This window comes from Trachypithecus francoisi, unplaced genomic scaffold (genome assembly GCF_009764315.1).
Source record: "Trachypithecus francoisi isolate TF-2019V2 unplaced genomic scaffold, Tfra_2.0 Lachesis_group0, whole genome shotgun sequence".
In the NCBI taxonomy this organism is placed as follows: Eukaryota; Metazoa; Chordata; class Mammalia; order Primates; family Cercopithecidae; genus Trachypithecus; species Trachypithecus francoisi.
The window spans coordinates 16915976-16939440 of NW_022681453.1; the positions used below are offsets into that span (position 1 = coordinate 16915976).

General features: G+C 49.9%; 3 protein-coding genes across 3 annotated transcripts in view; 2 read left to right on the top strand and 1 right to left on the bottom strand.

Annotated features, from left to right (window-relative positions):
* Positions 1–265: 265 nt before the first annotated feature.
* CUNH3orf84 (chromosome unknown C3orf84 homolog) lies at positions 266–17308 on the bottom strand. Its single transcript, XM_033207146.1, has 4 exons — positions 16599–17308; positions 14881–14994; positions 1114–1170; positions 266–684 (listed from the first exon to the last, which is right to left on the bottom strand). The coding sequence occupies exons 1-4, from the start codon at positions 16623–16625 to the stop codon at positions 268–270; spliced, it is 615 nt and encodes a 204-aa protein (XP_033063037.1). The 5' UTR covers positions 16626–17308; the 3' UTR covers positions 266–267.
* LOC117081344 (cytochrome c oxidase subunit 6A1, mitochondrial-like) lies at positions 5580–6116 on the top strand. Its single transcript, XM_033207150.1, has one exon. It carries the CDS (start codon positions 5595–5597, stop codon positions 5922–5924), a length of 330 nt encoding a protein of 109 aa, XP_033063041.1. The 5' UTR covers positions 5580–5594; the 3' UTR covers positions 5925–6116.
* Positions 17309–22540: 5232 nt separating the features above from the next.
* The window catches only part of IHO1 (interactor of HORMAD1 1), a 65730-nt gene continuing 64805 nt past the window's right edge, over positions 22541–23465 (top strand). Inside the window, exon 1 of the mRNA XM_033207154.1 lies at positions 22541–23453. The gene's annotated coding sequence lies outside the window, so the exon portion shown is untranslated. The remainder of the gene's footprint in view (positions 23454–23465) is intronic.

Below are 23465 nucleotides of genomic sequence, written 5' to 3' on the forward strand. Positions count from 1 at the left end.
TTGCTGCAAGAACAGAGTAGTACTTGGGACCCTGGAACGCACCTGCTGTGGCTATGGCAACCCTCCTGGACTCTTAGCCTCCTGCAGGCCTTACCCTTTCTCACTTAGTGGCAGGGATCCCAGAGCAGCACCTCCCATGCCCAACACACAAACACCATGGGCACAAGTGCCATGGGAGACAGGCATAGGACCTGGCAGCCTGTTACTACTTTTCAGCCTCTTGGGCTGCATCCCATTGTGGGCTGCAAGCACAGAGAGGCTGCTGTGTCAGCTGTCCTTGTTTAATGCTCTGGACCAGTTTAGACACTCAGAGACCCCAGCATGAAGGTAGTGCTGCAGCAGCTTGGGTTTTGGGATCACTGGGAGGTCAGGCAGTATGTCTGTGACTGGCGCCTGGGGCCCTAACTTGTAACTGTCACAGTGGCCACCCCGGGATGGGTAGCAGAAGTTCTGCTGGTAGGTGGTCCTGGCATGGGAAGGCTGGACCTGCACAAAATGGACGAGTCGCTGGGGGAGGCCACTGAGTCCTGGGCCTGGTCGGAAATCGGCCTGGTAAGAAGATTCCAGGGGCCCTTGCTGGCGCAACTCTATCTCACAGGGTGCCCAGCGCAGGAAGGTGTGCCGCTGCCACAGGCGCTCCAGGTCCTTCCGCCTTCCAATTCCCTGCAGCAGGCAGTAGGGGCCCTCCTCAACGGTACGGGCCATTGGCCCATATTCCTGGCACCAAGCACCTTCTTGGACCCCTCCTAACCCCAAGTCTGCTTGGTGATGCCTGTCCTAGGCCTGGCTGTCTTGGCCTGTACCCTGGCCTCCTTGGCCTGTCTCCCCAGTGATGTCTTTCATTCTAAGGTGAAGCACCCAGAAAGTTAGTGGCCCACAGGATACTTGCACATTGTCTGGCAAGCTGGCAGAGGAAACCAACATAGAGATGTCTCTGTTTGGGGGAATAGGCTGTTTCCCAGAGGAAAAAGTTTGTGGGGTAAGACAGCCACTCCTCTGCCTTCATAAGGAGCCCTCCCTCAGTGTCATCCCCTCCACCCTACCACCTGCTCTGTCCAGACTTCAACTTAGGCTGGGGGACTGCTTGCCATTCTTCCTCTCTTTGGCACTCACTTTGTCAAAGGAGGTACGGTTGTCATGCTTGGAGAAGAAGTGTTGCTGCGCCGGCTCCTTGAAAGATAGTGAGAAAGAAAGTGAATAGGGAAAATGATGCTTATTTACCCGCCCTTACCCAGATCACTGCCTCAGGGTCCCTAATGGAGGGAAGTCGCCAGGAGCCACTGTCCCTAAGCTGCTAAACTGCCAACAGACAGAGGGCAGAGACTAATTAAAGCAACACTTCTCAGGGATATCTCAACCTGGGACTTGCCCTGAAGCAGAAGACCATGGAACCCTTATTGAGGAGGGTCCTCAATAAGGAGGCATCTTCCAGGACATCCTCCCATCAGGGGAGCAGTGGCTGAGTTTCAAGCTGGGCCTTAACTCTTTTTTTTTTTTTTTTTTTTTTTTTTGAGACGGAGTCTTGCTCTGTCGCCAGGGCTGGAGTGCAGTGGCCGGATCTCAGCTCACTGCAAGCTCCGACTCCCGGGTTCACGCCATTCTCCTGCCTCAGCCTCCCGAGTAGCTGGGACTACAGACGCCCGCCACCTCGCCCGGCTAGTTTTTTGTATTTTTTAGTAGAGACGGGGTTTCACAGTGTTCACCAGGATGGTCTCGATCTCCTGACCTCGTGATCCGCCCGACTCGGCCTCCCAAAGTGCTGGGATTACAGGCTTGAGCCACCGCGCCCGGCCGGGCCTTAACTCTTGATTGCCCAGGACTTGAGTCCTCTCCTCCCCTGCATCCACACTTACTCCCCCATCAACATACCCAGACTCTTGGCCCTAAATGCCATCTGAAAACTGGAATTTCTATCTCCAGCTCAAACTTTCTCCTGAACTCTGGGCTCAGTAGACAACTGCCTACTCCACATCTTCATGTAAATGCCCAATTGGGCATCTCCAAACATATGACTGAGCTTTGGGTCATCCCAGACACACTCCACCTACAGCCTCCCCCAGCTCAGACCACGGCAGCCAGATCCTGTCAAACACCTTGAGTCCCCTTGATTCTCTTCTCTCATACCCCACATTGAATGTGCCAGTATCCTGTTGATACTGTGGTCAAAATGTGCCCACGACCAGACCACGTCTCAGCATGCCCACTGTTTTCCCCTATCCAAGCCACATTCCTCTCTTGCCTGAATTATTGCAAGAGCTTCCTGCCTGGTGTCCCTGCTTTCAAACTTGCCCCTCCAGTCTGTTGTCCACTTAGCAGCCAGCATATTTCTGTTAGTACATAAATGAGAGCACATCTCATTTGCTGAAAATTCACAACAGTTCCTCCTATTTGTGGTAGCCAAAGTCATCATAGTGGTCTGTGAGACCCACACGATATTGATCCTTCTGTTACCTCCAGCCACACTGATTTCCCCACTGCTCCTCAGGCATACCAGGTGCTCCCACTTAGGGCTTTGCACCACCTGTTCCTTCTCCTTCCCAGATAATTCCCTCACACCTCCCTCTTCCTTCCTTGAGCACTAGGCCAATAGTTCCATCACTCTAACCGTGCATTTTTCACCTGCTAACATACTATATTATTCTATATGATGTTCCCCCCACCGATTAGAACATCGCATGCCCCACCATTAAAACATAAGCTTCTTGTGGGCAAAGGCAGTCTGTCTTGCTCATATCTATAACTCCAGCACTGCTCAATAAATGTTGCTGTTAAATCAATAAACAGGCTGGGCACGGTGGCTCACACCTGTAATCCCAGCACTTTGGGAGGCCGAGGCAGAAGTTTGAGGTCAGAAGTTTGAGACCAGCCTGGCCAACATACTGAAACCCCGTTTCTACTAAAAATACAAAAATTAGGCTGGGTGTGGTGGCTTACGCCTGTAATCCCAGCACTTTGGGAGGCTGAGATGGGCAGATCACTTGAGGTCGGAGTTCAAGACCAACCTGGCCAACATAGTGAAACCCCGTCTCTACTAAAACACACAAAAAAATTAGCTGGGTGTGGTGATGTCTGGCTGTAATCCCAGCTACTCAGGAGGCTGAAGTGGGATAATTGTTTTTTTTTTTTTTTTTTTTTTTTTTTTTTTTTTGAGACGGAGTCTCGCTCTGTCGCCCAGACTGGAGTGCAGTGACCGGATCTCAGCTCACTGCAAGCTCCGCCTCCCGGGTTTACGCCATTCTCCTGCCTCAGCCTCCCGAGTAGCTGGGACTACAGGCGCCCGCCACCTCGCCCGGCTAGTTTTTTTATATTTTTAGTAGAGACGGGGTTTCACCGTGTTAGCCAGGATGGTCTCGAACTCCTGACCTCGTGATCCGCCCGTCTCGGCCTCCCAAAGTGCTGGGATTACAGGCTTGAGCCACCGCGCCCGGCCGGGATAATTGTTTAAACCTGGGAGACAGAGGTTGCAGCGAGCCGAGATCGCGCCATTGCACTCCAGCCTGGGCGACAGGAAAAAAAAAAAAAAAATTAATGATCAGGGACAGAAGGTCCTGGCCCCAGGGAATTTACTTTGGCTCAGTTGGAGCTAGAGCCTTGCTCCACTTCCAGGCAGAGAAAGACCATCTCTTAGGCCTCCAGGCTTCAGCAGGAATCTGTCCCAAGACTACCTTCTTGCCTTTGTGACTGACTTCTGCCCTCAGAGCCATACCCTCTCCAGCCACTCAGTTTCTCCTGCTGTAGACCTGAAGTGGCCAGATCTGGTGAGGTCAGGCTTGGCTGGCTTGGGAGTACAGGTAATGGCTGACAGCAGGTCCCCAGATAAAATCCATTCTAGATCCCTGAGCCAGAATCTTCAGGGTAGAGCTTATTGTATGTGTGTTTAAGAGTTCCCTTTTTAGAACCGCCTGCCTTAGACAGTCCGATGGCAGTCTTCAAGCAGAATGAAAACTCTAAGAAGGTGGGAAGCTTTCATTACTCAAAATGCAAGCTAAGGCTGGGCACGATGGCTCACGCCTATAATCCCAGCAGTTTGGGTGGCAGAGGCGGGTAGATCACTTGAGGCCAAGAGTTCGAGACCAGCCTGGCCAGCATGGTGAAACCTCGTCTCTACTAAAAATACAAAAATTAGCTGGGTGTGGCGGCGGGTGCCTGTGATCCCAGCCACCTGGGAGGCCGAGGCAGGAGAATTACTTGAACTTGGGTGGCAGAGGTTGCAGTGAGCTGAAATCTTGCCACTGCACTCCAGGCTTGGCAACAGAGGGAGACTCTGTCTCCAAAAAAAAAAAAAAAGCAAGCTGAGGCCGAGTGCAGTGGCTCACACCCATAATCCCAGGACTTTGAGAGACCAAGGAGGAAGGATTGCTTGATCCTAGGAGTTCAAGACCAGCCCAGGCAGCATGGCAAGGCTCCCCTGGGCAGCGTGGCAAGGCTCCCAGATACTGTCTCTACAAAAAATAAAAAAAAACGCCAGGCGTGGTGTTGCATACCTGTGGTCCCAGCAACTAATAAGGAAGGGGAAGGATCACGTGAGCTTAAGAGGTCAAGGGTGCAGCCAGGCGCAGTGGCTCATGCCTGTAATCCCAGCACTTCGGGAGGTCGAGGCGGGTGGATCACGAGGTCAGGAGATTGAGACCATCCTGGCTAACACAGTGAAACCCCGTCTCTACTAAAAAATAGAAAAAATTAGCTGGGCGTGGTGGCGGGCACCTGTAGTCCTAGCTACTCGGGAGGCTGAGGCAGGAGAATGGTGTGAACCTGGGAGGTGGAGCTTGCAGTGAGCCAAGATCAAGCCACTGCACTCCAGCCTGGGTGACAGAGCGAGACTCTGTCTCAAAAAAAAAAGAGATCGGCTGGGCGTGGTGGCTCAAGCCTGTAATCCCAGCACTTGGGGAGGCCAAGATGGGCGGATCACGAGGTCAGGAGATCGAGACCATCCTGGCTAACCCGGTGAAACCCCGTCTCTACTAAAAAATACAAAAAACTAGCCGGGCGAGGTGGCGGCGCCTGTAGTCCCAGCTACCCAGGAGGCTGAGGCAGGAGAATGGCGTGAACCCGGGAGGCGGAGCTTGCAGTGAGCTGAGAGATCCGGCCACAGCACTCCAGCCTGGGTGACAGAGCAAGACTCCGTCTCAAAAAAAAAAAAAAAAAAGAGATCAAGAGTGCAATGAGCCATGATCGTGCCACTGCAAACCAAGCTACACACTGGGAGAAAATATTTATAAACCATATATCCAGCAGAGGACTAGAAAATATAAGGAACCCTCTCAACTCAACAGTAAAATCACAGTCTAATTAGAAAATGGGCAAACATGAAGACATCTAACTAAAGAAGATATACAGATGACAAATAACACATGAAAAGATATTCATCATTAAACATCAGGGAAATGCAAATTAAAACCACAATAAAATATCACTACACATCTATCAGAATGGCTCCAGTTGAAAATAGAGACAACACCAGGTATTGGTGAGAATGCAGAGAAACCAGATCATTCATGCATTGCTGGTAGGAATATAAAATGATAAAGCCACTCTTGAAAACAGTTTGGCAGTTTCTTTTAAAAACTAAACATGTGGAGTAGTCCAGGTTGAAAATGGCGGCAGTTGGTGTGTCCTGGGTTTCTTGTCTGCTGGGTCGGTCCGGCCCACAGCTGGGGTGGCCTATGTCGAGTGGCGCCAATGGCAAAGAGGGATCAGCTCGCATGTGGAAGACTCTCACCTTCTTCGTCGTGCTCCCTGGTGTGGCAGTCAGCATGCTGAATGTGTACCTGAAGTCACACCACGGAGAGCACGAGAGACCCGAGTTCATCGCCTACCCTCATCTCCGCATCAGGACCAAGCCGTTTCCCTGGGGAGATGGTAACCATACTCTATTCCATAACCCTCATGTGAATCCACTTCCAACTGGCTACGAAGATGAATAAAGAGAATCTGGACCACTACCTGGGCACCAGGGACCACAGCACTGGTTTGGACCATTACTCTGCACATGGACCAGAAAAAGTATACGGGACCTTAAGCTCATCTTTTTGTATCAAATGATGACTGGTATACTGGTCTTCCATCCCTTTGCTTGTGGCAGGAGATGGCTTAAATAAATAACTTAAACTTAAAAACAAACAAACAAACAAAAAACTAAACATGTGGCCGGGAGTGGCGGCTCATGCCTGTAATCCCAGCACTTTGAGAGGCAGAGGTAGGTGAATCATGAGGTCAGGAGTTCAAGACCAGCCTGGCCAAGATGGTGAAACCCCGCCTCCACTAAAAAATACAAAAAAGAAAAAAAAAAAAATTAGCCAGGCGTGGTGGCAGCCTCCTGTAATCCCAGCTACTTGGGAGGCCGAGGCAGGAGAATTGCTTGAACCTGGGAGGTGGAGGTTGCAGTGAGCCACTGCACTACAGCCTGGGTTACAGAGTGAGACTCCATCTCAAAAAACAAACAAACAAAACAACAACAACAACAACAAAAATACTAAACATGCAGCCAGCCTTGGTGGCTCATATCTGTAATCCCAGCACTTTGGTAGGCTGAGGTGCGTGGATTACCTGAGATCAGGAGTTCAAGACCAGCCTGGCCAACATGGTGAAACCTTGTCTCTACTAAAAATACAAAAATTAGCCAGGCGTGGTGGCACACACCTGTAATCCTAGCTACTCAGGAGGCTGAGGCCGGAGAACTGCTTGAGCCGGGGTGCGGAGGTTGCAGTGAGCTGCGATTGTGCCATTGCCCTCCAGCCTGGCCGACAGAGCGACACTCTGTCTCAAAAACAAAACAAAACAAAACAATAACACTAAACATGCAACTACTACATGACCCAGCAATTGTATTCCTGGGCATTTATCCCAGAGAGACAAAAACTTATGTTCAACCAAAAATTTATACAGAAATATTCTTAAAAGCTTTACTTGTATGAGCGAAAAACTGGAATCAGGTCAGATATCCTTTAACAGATGAATGATTAAACAAACTGGTAAGTTGGTACCAAGGAATACTACTCAGTAATGAAAATAAATGTACTATTGATACACACAATAATTTGGATGAATCTCTAGGAGATTATGCTGCAAAAATAGTCTCCAAAGGGTGCTTATTGTATTATTCTATTTACATAACTGTTTTTGAGACAGGGTCTCACTTTGTTGCCAGGCTGGAGTGCGGTGACACAATCATGGCTCACTTCAGCCTTGACCTCCTGGGCTCAAGCAATCCTTCTACCTCAGTCTCCTGAGTAGCTGGTACCACAGGCGCATGCCACCATGCCTGGCTAATTGTTTAACTGTTTTTTAGAGATGAGTTCTCATTATGTTGCCCAGGCTGATCTTGAACTCTTGGGCTCAAGCAATCCTCCTGCCTTGGCCTCCTGAAAGTGCTGGGATTAGAGGCATGAGCTGTGCCCAGCTTTATATAACATTTTAATTTAATTTAATTATTTTTTTGAGACAGAGTCTCACTGTGTCACCCAGGCTAGAGTGCAGTGGCGTGATTTTGGCTTGCCGCAATCTCCACCTCCCAGGTTCAAGAGCTTCTTTTTTTTTTTTTTTTTTTTTTGAGACGGAGTCTCGCTCTGCCACCCAGGCTGGAGTGCAGTGGCCGGATCTCAGCTCACTGCAAGCTCCGCCTCCCGGGTTTACGCCATTCTCCTGCCTCAGCCTCCCGAGTAGCTGGGACTACAGGCGCCTGCCTCGTCGCCCGGCTAGTTTTTTTTTGTATTTTTAAGTAGAGACAGGGTTTCACCGTATTAGCCAGGATGGTCTCGATCTCCTGACCTCGTGATCCGCCCGTCTCGGCCTCCCAAAGTGCTGGGATTACAGGCTTGAGCCACCGCGCCCGGCCTCAAGAGCTTCTTATGCCTCAGCCTCCCAAGTAGCTGGGATTACAGGCATGTGCCACGACACTGACTAATTTTTGTATTTTTACCAGAGATGGGGTTTCACCATATTGCCCTGGTTGGTCTCAAACTCCTGACCTCTAGCAGTCTGCTGCCTTGGCTTCCCAAAGTGTTGGGATTATAGGCATGACCCACCGCAACTGGCCTATGCAATTTTTTTTTTTTTGAGATGGAGTCTTGGTCTCCATCTCAAGGCTGGAGTGCAGTGGTGTGATCTTGGCACACCACAACCTCCGCCTCCCAGGTTCAAGGGATTCTCCTGCCTCAGCTTCCCGAGTAGCTGTGATTACAGGCATGAGCCACCAAGCTCAGCTAATTTTTTGTTTTGGTTTTTTTTTTTTGAGACGGAGTCTTGCTCTGTCGCCCAGGCTGGAGTGCAGTGGCGCAATCTCGGCTCACTGCAAGCTCCGCCTCCTGGGTTCATGCCATTCTCCTGCCTCAGCCTCCCGAGTAGCTGGGACTACAGGCACCTGCCACCACACCCAGCTAATTTTTTATGTTTTTAGTAGAGATGGGGTTTCACCGTGTTAGCCAAGATGGTCTCGATCTCCCGACCTCATGATCCGCCCACCTCGGCCTCCCAAAGTGCTGGAATTACAGGCGTGAGCCACCGTGCCTGGCCTAATTTTTTGTATTTTTAGTAGAGATAAGGTTTCACCATGTTGGCCAGGCTGGTCTCGAACTCCTGGCCTTAAGTGATCCACCCACCTTGGCCTCCCAAAGTGCTGGGATTACAGAGGTGAGCCACTGCACCCTGTCTATAATATTTTAAGTGACAAAATCTTAGAAATAGAAGATTGATTTAGAAAAGGGGGCTGGGCGCGGTGGCTCACGCCTGTAATCCCAGAACTTTGGGAGGCTGAGGAGTGTGGATCACGAGGTCAGGAGATCGAGACCATCCTGGCTAACACAATGAAACCCTGTGTCTACTAAAAATACAAAAAAAAAAAAAAAAAAATAGCCAGGCGTGGTGGCGGGTGCCTGTAGTCCCAGCTACTCGGGAGGCTGAGGCAGGAGAATGGCGTGAACCCAGGAGGCCACGCTTGCAGTGAGCCAAGATAGCGCCACTGCACTCCAGCCTGGGCGAAAGAGCAAGACTCCATCTTAAAAAAAAAAAAAAAGAAGTGGGGGCCAGGCACAGTGGCTCACGCCTGTAACTTTGTGAGGCCAAGGCAGGTAGATCACCTGAGGTCAGGAGTTCAAGACCAGCCTGACCAACATGGAGAAACCCCGTCTCTCCTAAAAATACAAAATTACCCAGGTGTGGTGGTGCATACCTGTAATCCCAGCTACTCAGGAGGCTGAGGCAGGAGAATCACTTGAACCCGGGAGGCAGAGGTTGCAGTGAGCTGAGATCACGACAGTGCACTCCAGCTTAGGTGACAGAACAACACTCTGTCTTAAAGAAAAATAAATTACATAGACCAGGCAGGGTGACTCACACCTGTAATCCTGACACTTTGGGAAGCTGAGGCAGGCAGATCGCCCTAGGTCAGGAGGTTGAGACCAACCAGGGCAATATGGTAAGACCCCGTCTCTACTAAAAATACAAAAAAATTAGCTGGACGCAGTGGTGGGCACCTATAATCCCAGCTACTCGGGAGGCTGAGGCGGGAGATTTGCTTGAACTCGGGAGGCAGAGGTTTCAGTGAGCCGAGATCACACCATTGCACTCCAGCCCGGGCAACAAGAGTGAAACTTGAAAAAAAACAGGCCGGGCGCGGTGGCTCAAGCCTGTAATCCCAGCACTTTGGGAGGCCGAGACGGGCGGATCACGAGGTCAGGAGATCGAGACCATCCTGGCTAACATGGTGAAACCCCGTCTCTACTAAAAAAATACAAAAAAAAAACTAGCCGGGCGAGGTGGCGGGCGCCTGTAGTCCCAGCTACTCGGGAGGCTGAGGCAGGAGAATGGCGTGAACCCGGGAGGCGGAGCTTGCAGTGAGCCGAGGTTGCGCCACTGCACTCCAGTCTGGGCGACAGAGCGAGACTCCGCCTCAAAAAAAAAACAAAAAAAAAACAAAAAAAAAAACAAAAACAAAAACAGAGCAGCACCAGGGATCCCTTGCGATGTTGGTCTACCACCACAGTCAACTGTGGTGTTAGATACACAAAACTACATTGGCAATAACATTTTAAAGCTCTTTCTTTTTCGAGACAGTGTGTCATACTGTTGCCCGGGCTGGAGTACAGTGGCTCTATCTCAGTCCACTGCAACCTCTGCCTCCTGGGTTCAAGCTGTTCTCCTGCCTCAGCCTCCCAAGTAGCTTGGATTACAGGTGCCTGCCACCATGCCCTGCCAATTTTTTGTGTTTTTAGTAGAGATGGGGTTTCACTATATTGGCCAGTCTCAAACTCCTGGCCTCATGATCCACCCACCTGAACCTCCCAAAGTGCTGGGATTACAGGCATGAGCCACCGCGCCCAGCTAAAATTTTATAGCTCTTTTTTTTTGTTTGTTTTTTCTTTTTTTGAGACAGAGTTTTGCTGTTGTTGCCCAGGCTGGAGTGCAATGGAGCAATCTTGGCTCACCACAACCTCTGCCTCCCGGGTTCAAGTGATTCTCCTGCCTCAGCCTCCCAAGTAGCTGGGATTACAGGCATGTGCCACTATCCCCGCTAATTCTGTATTTTTAGTAGAAATGGGGTTTCTCCTTGTTGGTCAGGGTGGTCTTGAACTACCGACCTCAGGTGATCTGCCCGCCTTGGCCTCCCAAAGTACTGGGATTACAGGTATGAGCCACCGCGCCTGGCAAATTTTTTTTTTTTTTTTGAGACGGAGTCTTGCTCTGTCGCCCAGGCTGCAGTGCAGTGGCACAATCTCGGCTCACTGCAAGCTCCGCCTCCCTGGTTTACGCCATTCTCCTGCCTCAGCCTCCCGAGTAGCTGGGACTACAGGCGCCCGCCACCTCGCCCGGCTAGTTTTTTGTATTTTTTAGTAGAGACAGGGTTTCACTGTGTTAGCCAGGATGGTCTCGATTTCCTGACCTCGTGATCCGCCCGTCTTGGCCTCCCAAAGTGCTGGATTACAGGCTTGAGCCACCGTGCCCGGCCCCTCGCCTGGCAAATTTTATAGCTCTTTTTTTTTTTTTTTTTTTTTTGAGACGGAGTCTTGCTCTATCGTCCAGTCTGGAGTGCAGTGTTGCCATCTCGGTTCACTGCAAGCTCCGCCTCCTGGGTTCACTCCATTCTCCTGCCTCAGCCTCCTTAGTAGCTGGGACTACAGGTGCCCGCCACCATGCCTGGCTAATTTTTTGTATTTTTTAGTAGAGACGGGATTTCACCATGTTAGCCAGGATGGTCTTGATCTCCTAACCTTGTGATCCGCCCGCCTCGGCCTCCCAAATGCTGGGATTACAGGCATGAGCCACCGCGCCCTGTCTATAGCCACTGTGCCCAGCCTATAGCTCTTAATACACACACACACACACACACTCACACACACACACGTACAAGTAAAACTAGGGAAATTTGAATGAACTTTAGTGATTATATCAATCAGTGTCAATGTCCTGGTTGTAATATTATACCATAGCTTTGCAAGATGTTACCATTGAAGGTAACCAGGCAAAGTGTAAAAGAAATCTCTATTATTTTTTACAACTGCTTATGAATTGATAATTATTTCAATGAAAGTTTCAATTAAAATCTAGGAGTCTGGGGCAAGTTTCAATTGACCCCCAAATTTCTCCCGTGTCTATCCTCAGCTACCAAATTGCACTTAGCCCTAGAATGTACATGTCTTTCCTGTCGGAGGCACCTCTGACTGGAAATTCACTATTCTTATAGTGGTAGGATAATTTATTGACGCCCAGGGAGTTTTGTTCTCTCAAAACTGTGGGAGCTTGGTGAGAAGCACAGTCATTTCCTCTCTACCCAGGCAATTCTGGGTATTCTTGCCCTGCAAAGAATGATCACTAGCATCTTTGTTTCTTAATCATTCAAGGCTCCTTTTCCATCGAGGTGGTAAAATCCATGGTTTCTGAACAGGTAGAGCCAGGATTGGGATTCCATCTTAAGAAGCCTTGGAAGAGAGGTGGGTTTCTTTGGAAGGGGCAGTATTTGCATGTGGGAGGGCTAAGGGCCCCTGTGGAGGCTTGGCAGTCTGCACTAAGAGAGGAGGCTCCTTGGTAAACTGAGGGATGGGATGGCAGCAGGGGCCTAGCAATCATGGCACTGCAGGTGAAGAACATGCACCCAACCAGACAGAACTCTTGTCCAACCTGAGGAACTAAGAGGACCAGAATTATATTTCCCAAGAATCAGGCAGTTGAAGGCTAGAAAGAGATTAATCTGCTTTAGAAGAAAAAATGAAAAAAAAGAAAAAATAATTTTCTTGCATCTGTATGTCATGGACAAAAATTTTACAAACCAAAGGAGAGTGGATGCTACATCTTGGAAAGGCTTTAAACAATAGCTAGAATCTGCCTGTAATCCCAGCACTTTGGGAGGCCGAGGCGGGCAGATTACAAGGTCAGGAGATTGAGACCATCCTGGCTAATACTGCGAAACCCCGTCTCTACTAAAAATACAAAAAAAATTAGCCAGGCGTGGTGGTGGGTACCTGTAGTTCCAGCTACTTGGGAGGCTGAGGCAGGAGAATGGCGTGAACCTGGGAGGCGGAGCTTGCAGTGAGCAGAGATCGAGCCACTGCACTCCAGACTGGGCAACAGAGTGAGACACTGTCTCAAAAAAAAAAAAGAAAAAAAAAATAGCTAGAATCTGCCAGCTGAAACCTGGTACCTCTCAGTCAATGCAAAAAGAAAATGTGCAACTTCTCTGAGCAGTCCTATTAATTAAAACAGCTTTAGACCTAGGAAGAACCATGAGATTTGACATTTATATAACCTGAATCCAAGACACAGATTACGCTACTTGGGGCTGCTGCTAATGCTAGTAAATTTTTTGTGTAGAAAATCCTTACATTGATCTGCAGCCAAAACATGTCCCTTACATGTCTGTTCCTGAGGAATGAGTTTACCAGATTGATAGGATGTTCCAGTCTCTGGGAGGAGAGCTGCCACTGAGGGCAATGACAGACATACAACAGGAAGTCTCTGGGTTGCTTCTCTTTCTGTACTTCCCACATCCCATCACTCTCAAAAGGGAGGTGGCCCTGGATGGACAGTCTGGAGCTGCATCTGGGCCTGGCTTGGTAGGCTGTAGCAGGCAGCCCTTGCAAGTGCATATGCTAAGGAAGTTCAGTTTCCATAAAATAGAAGCCTCCAGGACCCTGGTCTCAGCCTGGGAAAGCAATTCATAGAAAATCCAGATGGCAGATCAAGTTGGACCTGGCAAAAGGCTGGGAAGCAAGAAGGTGCAGTGGGTGGTACCTGTTTCAGGCACCCCTTCACGTCCCTCTGGGCCTTCTTCTACCCAGCTGTTGCTCTGGAGGCTGACCTGACTGCACTCAACACTGCATTCGCTTTGTTCTGGCCACCAGGGAGCCCTGGGAGGAGATGGAGGAAAAGAGAGAGGAAGTGTTTCTTCTCTTGGCTCCCTCCTAGGCCACCTCCCACCTGGCTATGTCTCTCTACCTAGGATTACTGCTCCTGTCAGGGTGACCCTTTCCATACCTTTATCTCTTTCTTGATTCTAGAAGCCATGCCTCCCCCTTGTCCCTTTTGCTCAGTGGTACTAACCACTTGGTTGCTAACAGCCTGTGGGACTGCCTTTATCTGAGGCTGTCACCAGCAATCCTTTGTAAATGTAACCTTCTGAGTTCTGCTGAGTATGCTTTTTACTATTGTGACTGATTTTTTATTTTATTTCGTTTTTTGAGACCGAGTCTCACTCTGTCACCCAGGATGGAGTGTGGTGGTGCCATCTTGGTTTATTGCAACTTCTGCCTCCCGGGTTCAAGCAATTCTCTCTACCTCAGCCTCCTAAGTAGCTGGGATTACAGGTGTGCACCACCATGCCCGGTTTAATTTTTTTTTTTTTTTTGAGACGGAGTTTTGCTCTTGTTGCCCAGGCTGGAATGCAATGGCACTATCTGATCTTGGCTCACTGCAACCTCCACCTCCTGGGTTCAAGCCAGCATCCTGCCTCAGCCTCCTGAGTAGCTGAGATTACAGGCATGCGCCACCAAGCCAGGCTAATTCTGTATTTTTAGTAGAGATGGGGTTTCTCCATATTGGTCAGGCTGGTCTTGAACTATCAACCTCAGGTGATCCACCTGCCTCGGCCTCCCAAAGTGCTAGGATTACAGGCGTGAGCTACTGCGCCTGGCCTATTTTTTTTTTTTTTTTTTGTATTTTTAGTAAAGATGGAGTTTCACCATGTTGGCCAGACTGGTTTCGAGCTCCTGACCTCAAGTGATCCACCTGCCTCGGCCTCCTGAAGTGCTAGGATTACACGCGTGGGCCACCTTGCCCAGCCATGACCCTGATTTATGATACACGGTGCCCCTTCCTTGTCTCCAGGCCTGTAAGTAGTAAAGGGCCTATGGCCCTGTATCCCTTTCCTGTTCTTCAGAAGCCTGTTATAGCCACTCCAGGCTACCTGTGCCATCACTCCTTTCCAGTATTCCCTGGCCAAATGTGTAAGCCAGTACCCAGCTGCCTCCTGTACCACTTCCCTGACCAGAGGAGGCCTCCTACTAATTTCCAAGGCCCTGGACTGTGAAGCTGGCTGTGGGATGGACCATGGGCTTTCTTAGCATCAAGGAATCTGAATGTGAAGGTAGTTGTCAGCAAAACTCAAAGCTTACTTCCTGGGTTCTAGAGGCTGTCTGCCTGTAGCTACCCACCCCAGCTAGGCCTTTACCCTTTGTCCATCTAGAAAGGGCAGTGAGCAAGACGGTTCAGTTTGGCACTCACTCACTACCCTGTCTGTAGGGGAAAGATCTGACATCTCAGAGAAGAAAGGTAAAGCTTGTCCCAGGGATAGGTGTCAATACAGCCATGGAAGGGATGGGATGATGCTCTTGGGTTCTGGGAGAGGCAAGAACTGGTCCAGTCACCCCCACTGCCTTTAGGTCAGCCTTGTACCTGACATCGCTGCAGGAACACTGCTGGAGGCTGGGGCTTGGCTGCAAGGCGGTATTCTCTAGCACTTTCACTCTTGAATTGGCTTCTGTAGTGCCCATAGAAGCCATTGTTGTGCTATAACAAGACAGGAATGAGGATAACTCACTCAAATCTCGACCATGGGTCCTAGACCTCAGGGCCCCAGTTGAGGGTTCTTGGAAAGCCAGACCAGAAGCCCCTTCTGGAAGTTCCTGACAGAATAGAAAGAATCTAAGGAGTTAGGACACTCCTGGAGATGGACCAGTATGGAAGTGTCTTCATCCATCATTGGGACAGTTGAACTCAGCTGTAATGACCCACTTGGGCTATGCATGTGTAGGGAAGGAGTGCCATTCATTCAGAGGAGAGAGTTGTGGGCAGGACCACTGATCAGGGGTGTGGTCCTTCCCTAAAGAGCCGGAGAAGAAATCCCCTTTGTTGTTCTCCCCACAGTTTTTTTTTGTTTTTTTTTTTTTTTTGGAGACAGAGTCTTGCTCTGTTGCCCAGGCTGGAGTACAGTGGCACAACCTCAGCTCACGGCAACCTCTGCCTCCCAGGTTCAAGTCATTCTCTTGCCTCAGCCTCCCAAGTACGTGGGACTACAGGTGCCCACTACCATGCCAGGCTGATTTTTTTTTTTTTTTTTTGAGACGGAGTCTTGCTGTGTCACCAGGCTGGAGTGCAGTGGTATGATCTCAGTTCGCTGCAACCTCTGCCTCCCTGGTTCAATCAATTCTCCTGCTTCAGCCTCCCGAGTAGCTGGGATTACAGGCACCCACCACCACACTCGGCTAATTTTTGTATTTTTAGTAGAGACAGAGTTTCACCATGTTGGCCAGGCTGGTCTCGAACTCCTGACCTCGTGATCTGCCCACCTTGGCCTCCCAAAGTGCTGGGATTACAGGCATGAGCCACCACGCCTGGCCTGGAGAGGATTTCGGAGAGAGGAATTGTCAGGAGACAGAAATAAGCAACTATCAGAGGTTCAAGAAAGGGGCTATACTGTGCTGATGTCATTATGTGGACACTCTGTGGATGATCATGTCTGGGAACTCCTATGGCCCAACCTCTTTGTCCTAAGTTCTCCCTGGAGAGGATGGGTGTGTCTGGCCCTCTACAATTATAACCCTGAGCAGAAGAATCCGTCCTAAGCCTACCCTCTGGCCATGACAATGGGCTATTTAACACGACTAGAAAGCCTCATATCTTTCCATCCAAAGACATGGATCACTTTGTCTGTCTATCCTTCTCTGTCAGGAACCCCTCACTCTCTATTCAGGTTAGTTCAACAGTATTTATCGAACCTTTATTGTCTTCCAGGCATGGGGCTGAGCATGGGAAATACAGATAGACAAAAACACAGTATTTGCCCTCAAAATGTTCCCAGACTAGAGAGCAGCCAAACTCCAAAAGTTTGGGGGGCTCAAACAATTAACTAGGAATAAATGGGGTGGCTAGAGGACTAGGAGTTTCCACTAGCTTGCAGGAGACCATGATGCATGGAAGGGGGCAAAGTGTTAGGAAGACTAGGCAGCCTCCAGGGGTGACCTCAAGATGGTGGAGAGGAAGTGGGAAGCTCAGGGTCCTATTCCAGGTTGGATGCCTGATGAAAACCTTTTCACTTCACTGTCATGACTCAGTCAGATTTTGGGTACAATCAGAGGGCCAGGGGCCAGGATTAACATAAAGTGCACTCTTACCCAGGAGCCTACTAACGCACTTTGCATCTTTCCAAGAAGGGAGCAGAAAAGGCAAACTTCCCTCTTGCCTTTTTGGAGGATGTCTTCAGGAAAGAGAATCTCTGGAGGTCAATTCTTTTGTTGCTTAGTGACAAGGGAAGGTTGTGACTGCATAATGCTGCTGCTGTTTGTTGAGGTAGCACATGGCCTGTTGCCCCTGTGTCCTTACTGCCCGAGTTCTTCTCTGTGAGAAAAACCTGCCCCTTGGCATTAACAGCCTGAAAGAGCCCTTATGTATAGAAACACACAGGGCTCCATGGTAGAGTCTAATGGATTCGCAGCCAATGAAATATTCAAAGAACATTTTCCTGCATTTAAAAACCTATGCATTCATACTGCCAGGAATATAAATTTAGAAAGCATTCCATAGAGTCAGAAGAAATGTTAAAGAGTTTGGTGGCTTTTAGGATAAAATTACTGCTTCAGAATAGGCTTTGCCAATTTATCTCTTAGGAGTTTGTGGTGACTGAGAATGCTAATCATGACAGGTGAATGTTTCAAGGGCCGAGTAAAGGAATAGAGTATAACAGAAGAACAGAGAAGGAACTTGCAAAGATTTGACATTATGGTTCCATTCTGAGCTACCCTTGGACAAATTATTGACTGAATTCTCTCTTATTTGTAAAAGAGGGACTTAAACAGTTCACCCCCTTTAGTAACCATGGTGGCTCATGCCTGTAATCCCAGCACTTTGGGAGGCTGAGGTGGGCGAATTGCTTGAGCCCAGGAGTTAAAGATCAGACTGGGCAACATGGCGAAATCCCATCTCTACAAAAAATACAAAAATTAGCCAGACATGGTGATGCGCACCTGTGGTCTCAACTATTCAGGAGGCTGAGGTGGGAGGATTGCTTGATCTCAGGAGGGTGAGGCAGCAGTGAGCCATGATTGTGCTACTGCATTCCAGCCTGAGAGACAGAATGAGACCCTGTCTCAAATAAATAAATAAATAATACAAATATACAAAACAATGCTATGGTTTATGGATATAAACATATGAACTTGCTGGGTGTGGTGGGTCACTCCTGTAATCCTAGCACTTGGGGAGGCCAAGACAGGCAGGTTGCCTGAGTCCAGGAGTTCAAGACCAGCCTGGTCGATATGAGACCCTGTCTCTATTTTTACATAAATAATTTTTTATTTATTTTTTATTTTTTTTGAGACGGAGTCTCGCTCTGTCGCCCGGGCTGGAGTGCAGTGGCCGGATCTCAGCTCACTGCAAGCTCTGCCTCCCGGGTTTACGCCATTCTCCTGCCTCAGCCTCCGCAGTAGCTGGGACTACAGGCGCCCGCCACCTCGCCCGGCTAGATTTTTGTATTTTTTTTAGTAGAGACGGGGTTTCACCGTGTTAGCCAGGATGGTCTCGATCTCCTGACCTCGTGATCCGCCCGTCTCGGCCTCCCAAAGTGCTGGATTACAGGCTTGAGCCACCGCGCCCGGCCCATAAATAATTTTTTAATATAATAATTAAAAATAAAAAGCATGGGCTGGCTGCAGTGGCTCACGCCGGTAATCCCAGCACTTTGGGAGGCCAAAGCGGGCAGATAACCTGAGGTCAGGAGTTCAAGACCAGTCTGGCCAAGATGGTGAAACCCCGTCTCTAATAAAGATACAAAAAAAATTAGCTGGGCATGGTGGCATGTGCCTGTAATCCCAGCAATTTGGGAAGCCGAGGCAGGTGAATCACAAGGTCCGGAGATCAAGACCATCCTGGCTAACACGGTGAAACCCCATCTCTACTAAAAATGCAAAAATTAGCTAGACGTGGTGGCGCACACCTGTAGTTCCAGCTACTTGGGAGGCTGAGGCAGGAGAATCGCTTGAACCCAGAGGGCAGAGGTTGCAGTGAGCCAAGATCATGCCATTCCACTCCAGCCTAAGCGACAGAGCAAGACTCCATCTCAAAAAAAAAAAAAAAAAAAAAAAAGCATGCATAGGAATGATGGGAAACAAATATAGGATATAAATCAACTGGCGGCCAGGTGCAGTGGTTCACGCCTGTAATCCCAGCACTTTGGGAGGCTGAGGCGGGCGGATAACAAGGTCAGGAGATCAAGACCATCCTGGCTAACATGGTGAAACCTCATCTCTACTAAAAATAAATACAGGCCACGTGCAGTGGCTCACACTTGTAATCCCAGTACTTTTAGAGGCCGAGGCGGGTGGATTACAAGGTCATTGAGAACATCCTGGCTAACACAGTGAAACTCTGTTTCTACTAAAAATACAGAAAGAAATTAGCTGGGTGTGGTGGCGGGCACCTGTAGTCCCAGCTCCTCAGGAGGCTAAGGCAGGAGAATGGCAGGAAAAGTAAAGGAATCACCTGGGGAGGGGAGCAAAGGGAACGGTATCAGGAGGACAGAATGGAGCTTGAACTCTATCTGTAAAGCTTTTACTTTTTTCTTTTTTTTTTTTTAAACGGAGTCTCACTCTGTTGCCCAGGCTGGAGTGCAGTGGCACAGTCTCGGCTCACTGCACTCCACCTGCGGTTCATGCCATTCTCCTGCCTCAGCCTCCCGAGTAGCTGAGACTACAGGCACCCGCCACCATGCCTGGCTAATTTTGGTACTTTTAGTAGAGATGGGGTTTCACCGTGTTAGCCAGATGGTCTCGATCTCCTGACCTCGTGATCCGCCCGTCTCGGCCTCCCAAAGTGCTGGGATTACAGGCTTGAGCCACCGCGCCCGGCCCATAAATAATTTTTTAAATATAATAATTAAAAATAAAAAGCATGGGCTGGCTGCAGTGGCTCACGCCGGTAATCCCAGCACTTTGGGAGGCCAAAGCGGGCAGATAACCTGAGGTCAGGAGTTCAAGACCAGTCTGGCCAAGATGGTGAAACCCCGTCTCTAATAAAGATACAAAAAAAATTAGCTGGGCATGGTGGCATGTGCCTGTAATCCCAGCAATTTGGGAAGCCGAGGCAGGTGAATCACAAGGTCCGGAGATCAAGACCATCCTGGCTAACACGGTGAAACCCCATCTCTACTAAAAATGCAAAAATTAGCTAGACGTGGTGGCGCACACCTGTAGTTCCAGCTACTTGGGAGGCTGAGGCAGGAGAATCGCTTGAACCCAGAGGGCAGAGGTTGCAGTGAGCCAAGATCATGCCATTCCACTCCAGCCTAAGCGACAGAGCAAGACTCCATCTCAAAAAAAAAAAAAAAAAAAAAAAGCATGCATAGGAATGATGGGAAACAAATATAGGATATAAATCAACTGGCGGCCAGGTGCAGTGGTTCACGCCTGTAATCCCAGCACTTTGGGAGGCTGAGGCGGGCGGATAACAAGGTCAGGAGATCAAGACCATCCTGGCTAACATGGTGAAACCTCATCTCTACTAAAAATAAATACAGGCCACGTGCAGTGGCTCACACTTGTAATCCCAGTACTTTTAGAGGCCGAGGCGGGTGGATTACAAGGTCATTGAGAACATCCTGGCTAACACAGTGAAACTCTGTTTCTACTAAAAATACAGAAAGAAATTAGCTGGGTGTGGTGGCGGGCACCTGTAGTCCCAGCTCCTCAGGAGGCTAAGGCAGAGAATGGCAGGAAAAGTAAAGGAATCACCTGGGGAGGGGAGCAAAGGGAACGGTATCAGGGAGGACAGAATGGAGCTTGAACTCTATCTGTAAAGCTTTTACTTTTTTCTTTTTTTTTTTTTTAAACGGAGTCTCACTCTGTTGCCCAGGCTGGAGTGCAGTGGCACAGTCTCGGCTCACTGCACTCCACCTGCGGGTTCATGCCATTCTCCTGCCTCAGCCTCCCGAGTAGCTGAGACTACAGGCACCCGCCACCATGCCTGGCTAATTTTGGTACTTTTAGTAGAGATGGGGTTTCACCGTGTTAGCCAGGATGGTCTCGATCTCCTGACCTTGTGATTCACCCTCCTCGGTCTCCCAAAGTGCTGGAATTACAGGCGTGATCCACCGCGCCCGGCCTTTTTTTTTTTTTGAGACAGAATCTCACTCTATCATCCAGGCTGGAGAGCAATGGCGCGATCTAGGCTCACTGCAACCTCTGCCTCCTCCTGGGTTCAAGCCATTCTCCTGTCTCAGCCTCCCAAGTAGCTGGGACTATAGGTGCCCACCACCACATCCGGCTTTTTTTATTGTTGTTGTTGAGGTGAAGTCTTGCTCTGTCGCCCAGGCTGGAGTGCAATGGCATGATCTCTGCTCACTGCAACCTCCGCCTCCTGGATTCAAGTGATTCTGGTACCTCAGCCTCCCAAGTAGCTGGGATTACAGCCGTGCGCCACCACACCTGGCTAATGCTTCGTATTCTTTTTTTTGAGATGGAGTCTCGCTCTGTCGCCCAGGCTGGAGTGCAGTGGCAAGATCTCGGCTCACTGCAACCTCCGCCTCCCGGGTTCAAGCGATCCTCCTGGGGTTCACGCCATTCTCCTGCCTCAGCCTCCCCAGTCGCTGGGACTACAGGCGCACACCACCATGCCCGGCTAATTTTTTGTATTTTCAGTGGAGACAGGATTTCACCGTGTTAGCCAGGATGGTCTCCATCTCTCTCCTGACCTCATGATCCGCCCGCCTCGGCCTCCCAGAGGCTGGGATTACAGGCGTGAGCCACTGCGCCTGGCCACGTTTTTACTTTTTTTTTTTTTTTTTGAGAGGGAGTCTCACTCTGTCGCCCAGGCTGGAGTGCAGTGGCGTGATCTCCGCTCACTGCAACCTCAGCCTCCCAGGTTCAAACAATGCTGTACTAGCGTCTTCAAGGAGAGCTTTAGGGAGATGGGATTTCCATCCTCTGGGAATTTAAAAGCCTATACAGGTAGCATGGAGATAAATACAGCCTCAGCAACGAGAGTGAAACTCCGTCTCAAAAAAAAAAAAAAAGAAGAAGAAGATAGTAAATACGTCCATCACCCCAAGTTTCCTTCTGCCTAGTCGCAATCTTTCCTTATGGCACTCATTTGCCTCAGGCAACCCCACACCTCTGCTTTCTGTCACTATAGATTAATTTGCATTTTCTCGAATTTTATATAAATGGGATCATACAGTATGTGTTCTTTTGTGTTTGGTCTTCACTCAGCATAATTATTTTGAAATTTATTCTTTTTTTTTTTTTTTTGAGACAGAGTCTTGCTCTGTCCCCGGGCTGGAGTGCAGTCGCCGGATCTCAGCTCACTGCAAGCGCCGCCTCCCAGGTTTACGCCATTCTCCTGCCTCAGCCTCCCCAGTAGCTGGGACTACAGGTGCCCGCCACTTCGCCCGGCTAGTTTTTTGTATTTTTTACTAGAGACGGGGTTTCACCGGGTTAGCCAGGATGGTCTCGATCTCCTAACCTCGTGATCCGCCCATCTCGGCCTCCCAAAGTGCTGGGATTACAGGCTTGAGCCACCGCGCCCGGCCTATTCATGTTGTTGTATCCATTTTTCATTCCTTTTTATCGCTTAGTAGTTTTCCATTGTATGGATATGCCAAATCTCTCCTCCTCATTTTTTGAATCCATACACAAATCAGGTTTTCATTCTCACTACATCACTGTAACTGCTCCTACCAAGGTCACCCAACGTTAATTCTAACCAGTCTTCCCTGAACACATCCGCAGCATTTGTCATAGCTGATCTCTGCCTCGTCTTTGAAGCAGTTCCAAGTGCCTTCCAGAATGCCTCATTCTCATGGTGTCTTTCCCCGTCTCCCGATCAGGCTTGCTCCAACTCCTTGGCTGCTTTTCCCTCATCTCCAAAGGCCTCTAAACTGGTGTGTCCTGGGGCTCAATCCAATCTCCTTTCCATTTATACTCCATTGGTGATCGCATCATGTTTTTTGAGACACGGTCTCCTTCTGTCGCCCAGGCTGGAGTGTAGTGGTGCGATCTCGGCTCACTGTAGCCTCTACCTCCCAGGTTCAAGCAATCCTCCCGCTTCAGCCTCTGAGTAGCTAGGACCATAGGCACATGTCACCACGCCGGACTAATTTTTTGTAGAGCTGGGGTTTCACCATGCTGCCCAGACTGGTTTCAAGCATGTTTTTTGCTTTCAAAGTCATCTATAAGCACCAGAGGCAGAGTTACATAGATCCTTCCTGCCTACCCCCACTGTTCCTGCCCTCAGGCCACTCCAGCATCCGGCGGGCCAGGAACCTCAGACGATTTCTTGCCTCGTTTCTCTCTCCTCCAGGGGCCCCGTTCGATGTCCCCATCTGCCCACAGCGCCTGTCATCCCAGCTGCTCCTCTTGTCCTGCCCTTGCTCAGACCACCCGAGCATCATCCGTGCTCTGGCCCCTGGCCACCAGGTCCACCCCACATGCTGTCCTCACAGGTGGCGCCTCGCCATTCTTGGGGACCAGGGCCTCCTTGTTCTGGTCATACACAATGGGGTGTAGATCGAGCGACAAGTGAGCAGGTCTGCACGCCAGGTGGGCCGAGGGTGGCCATTCCGGTGTCAGTGTGGGGGTGTGAGGGAACGTTGCATGGGGTGCACGTGGGCTGGGTGTGGCGTGCGGCGGTGTGGCACCAGGCAGGAGGCTTGGCGGGGCCCACGATCAGCGCAGTTGAGACCATTAGGACGGTTAAAACCGTTAGCTGCCTGTCGCGGAGAGGGCGGGGCCCTGAGGACAGGACGGAATCCCAGTTGGTCGAGACACTGGGGGCGGGGCCGCGCGTGCTACCACTAGGACAGTTAAAACCGTTAGCTGCCTGTCGTGGCGGGGCGGGGCCCTGGGACGGGACGGAATCCCTATTGGTCAGAAGAGGACCTGGGGGCGGGGCCGCGCGTGCTGTGGCAGCTGCAGCTGGACGCCGCCACCTCGAAGCCACGTCAGGGCAGCCCCAGGTCGGGCGCGCGCCAGCAGCAAGAGGTGGGGACAGGA

Bases quoted from the DNA above. Each gene is read 5' to 3' on its own strand.
- CUNH3orf84 (XM_033207146.1), bottom strand. From the start codon at position 16,625: ATGCAAAGTGCGTTAGTAGGCTCCTGG. The intron at 1,171-14,880 runs GTACAAGGCTGA...CTATCTTTCAAG, and splicing joins TGTTCCTGCAGCGATGTCAG to GAGCCGGCGCAGCAACACTT. The intron at 685-1,113 runs GTGAGTGCCAAA...ACCGTTGAGGAG, and splicing joins ACCGTACCTCCTTTGACAAA to GGCCCCTACTGCCTGCTGCA.
- LOC117081344 (XM_033207150.1), top strand. From the start codon at position 5,595: ATGGCGGCAGTTGGTGTGTCCTGGGTTTCTTGTCTGCTGGGTCGGTCC.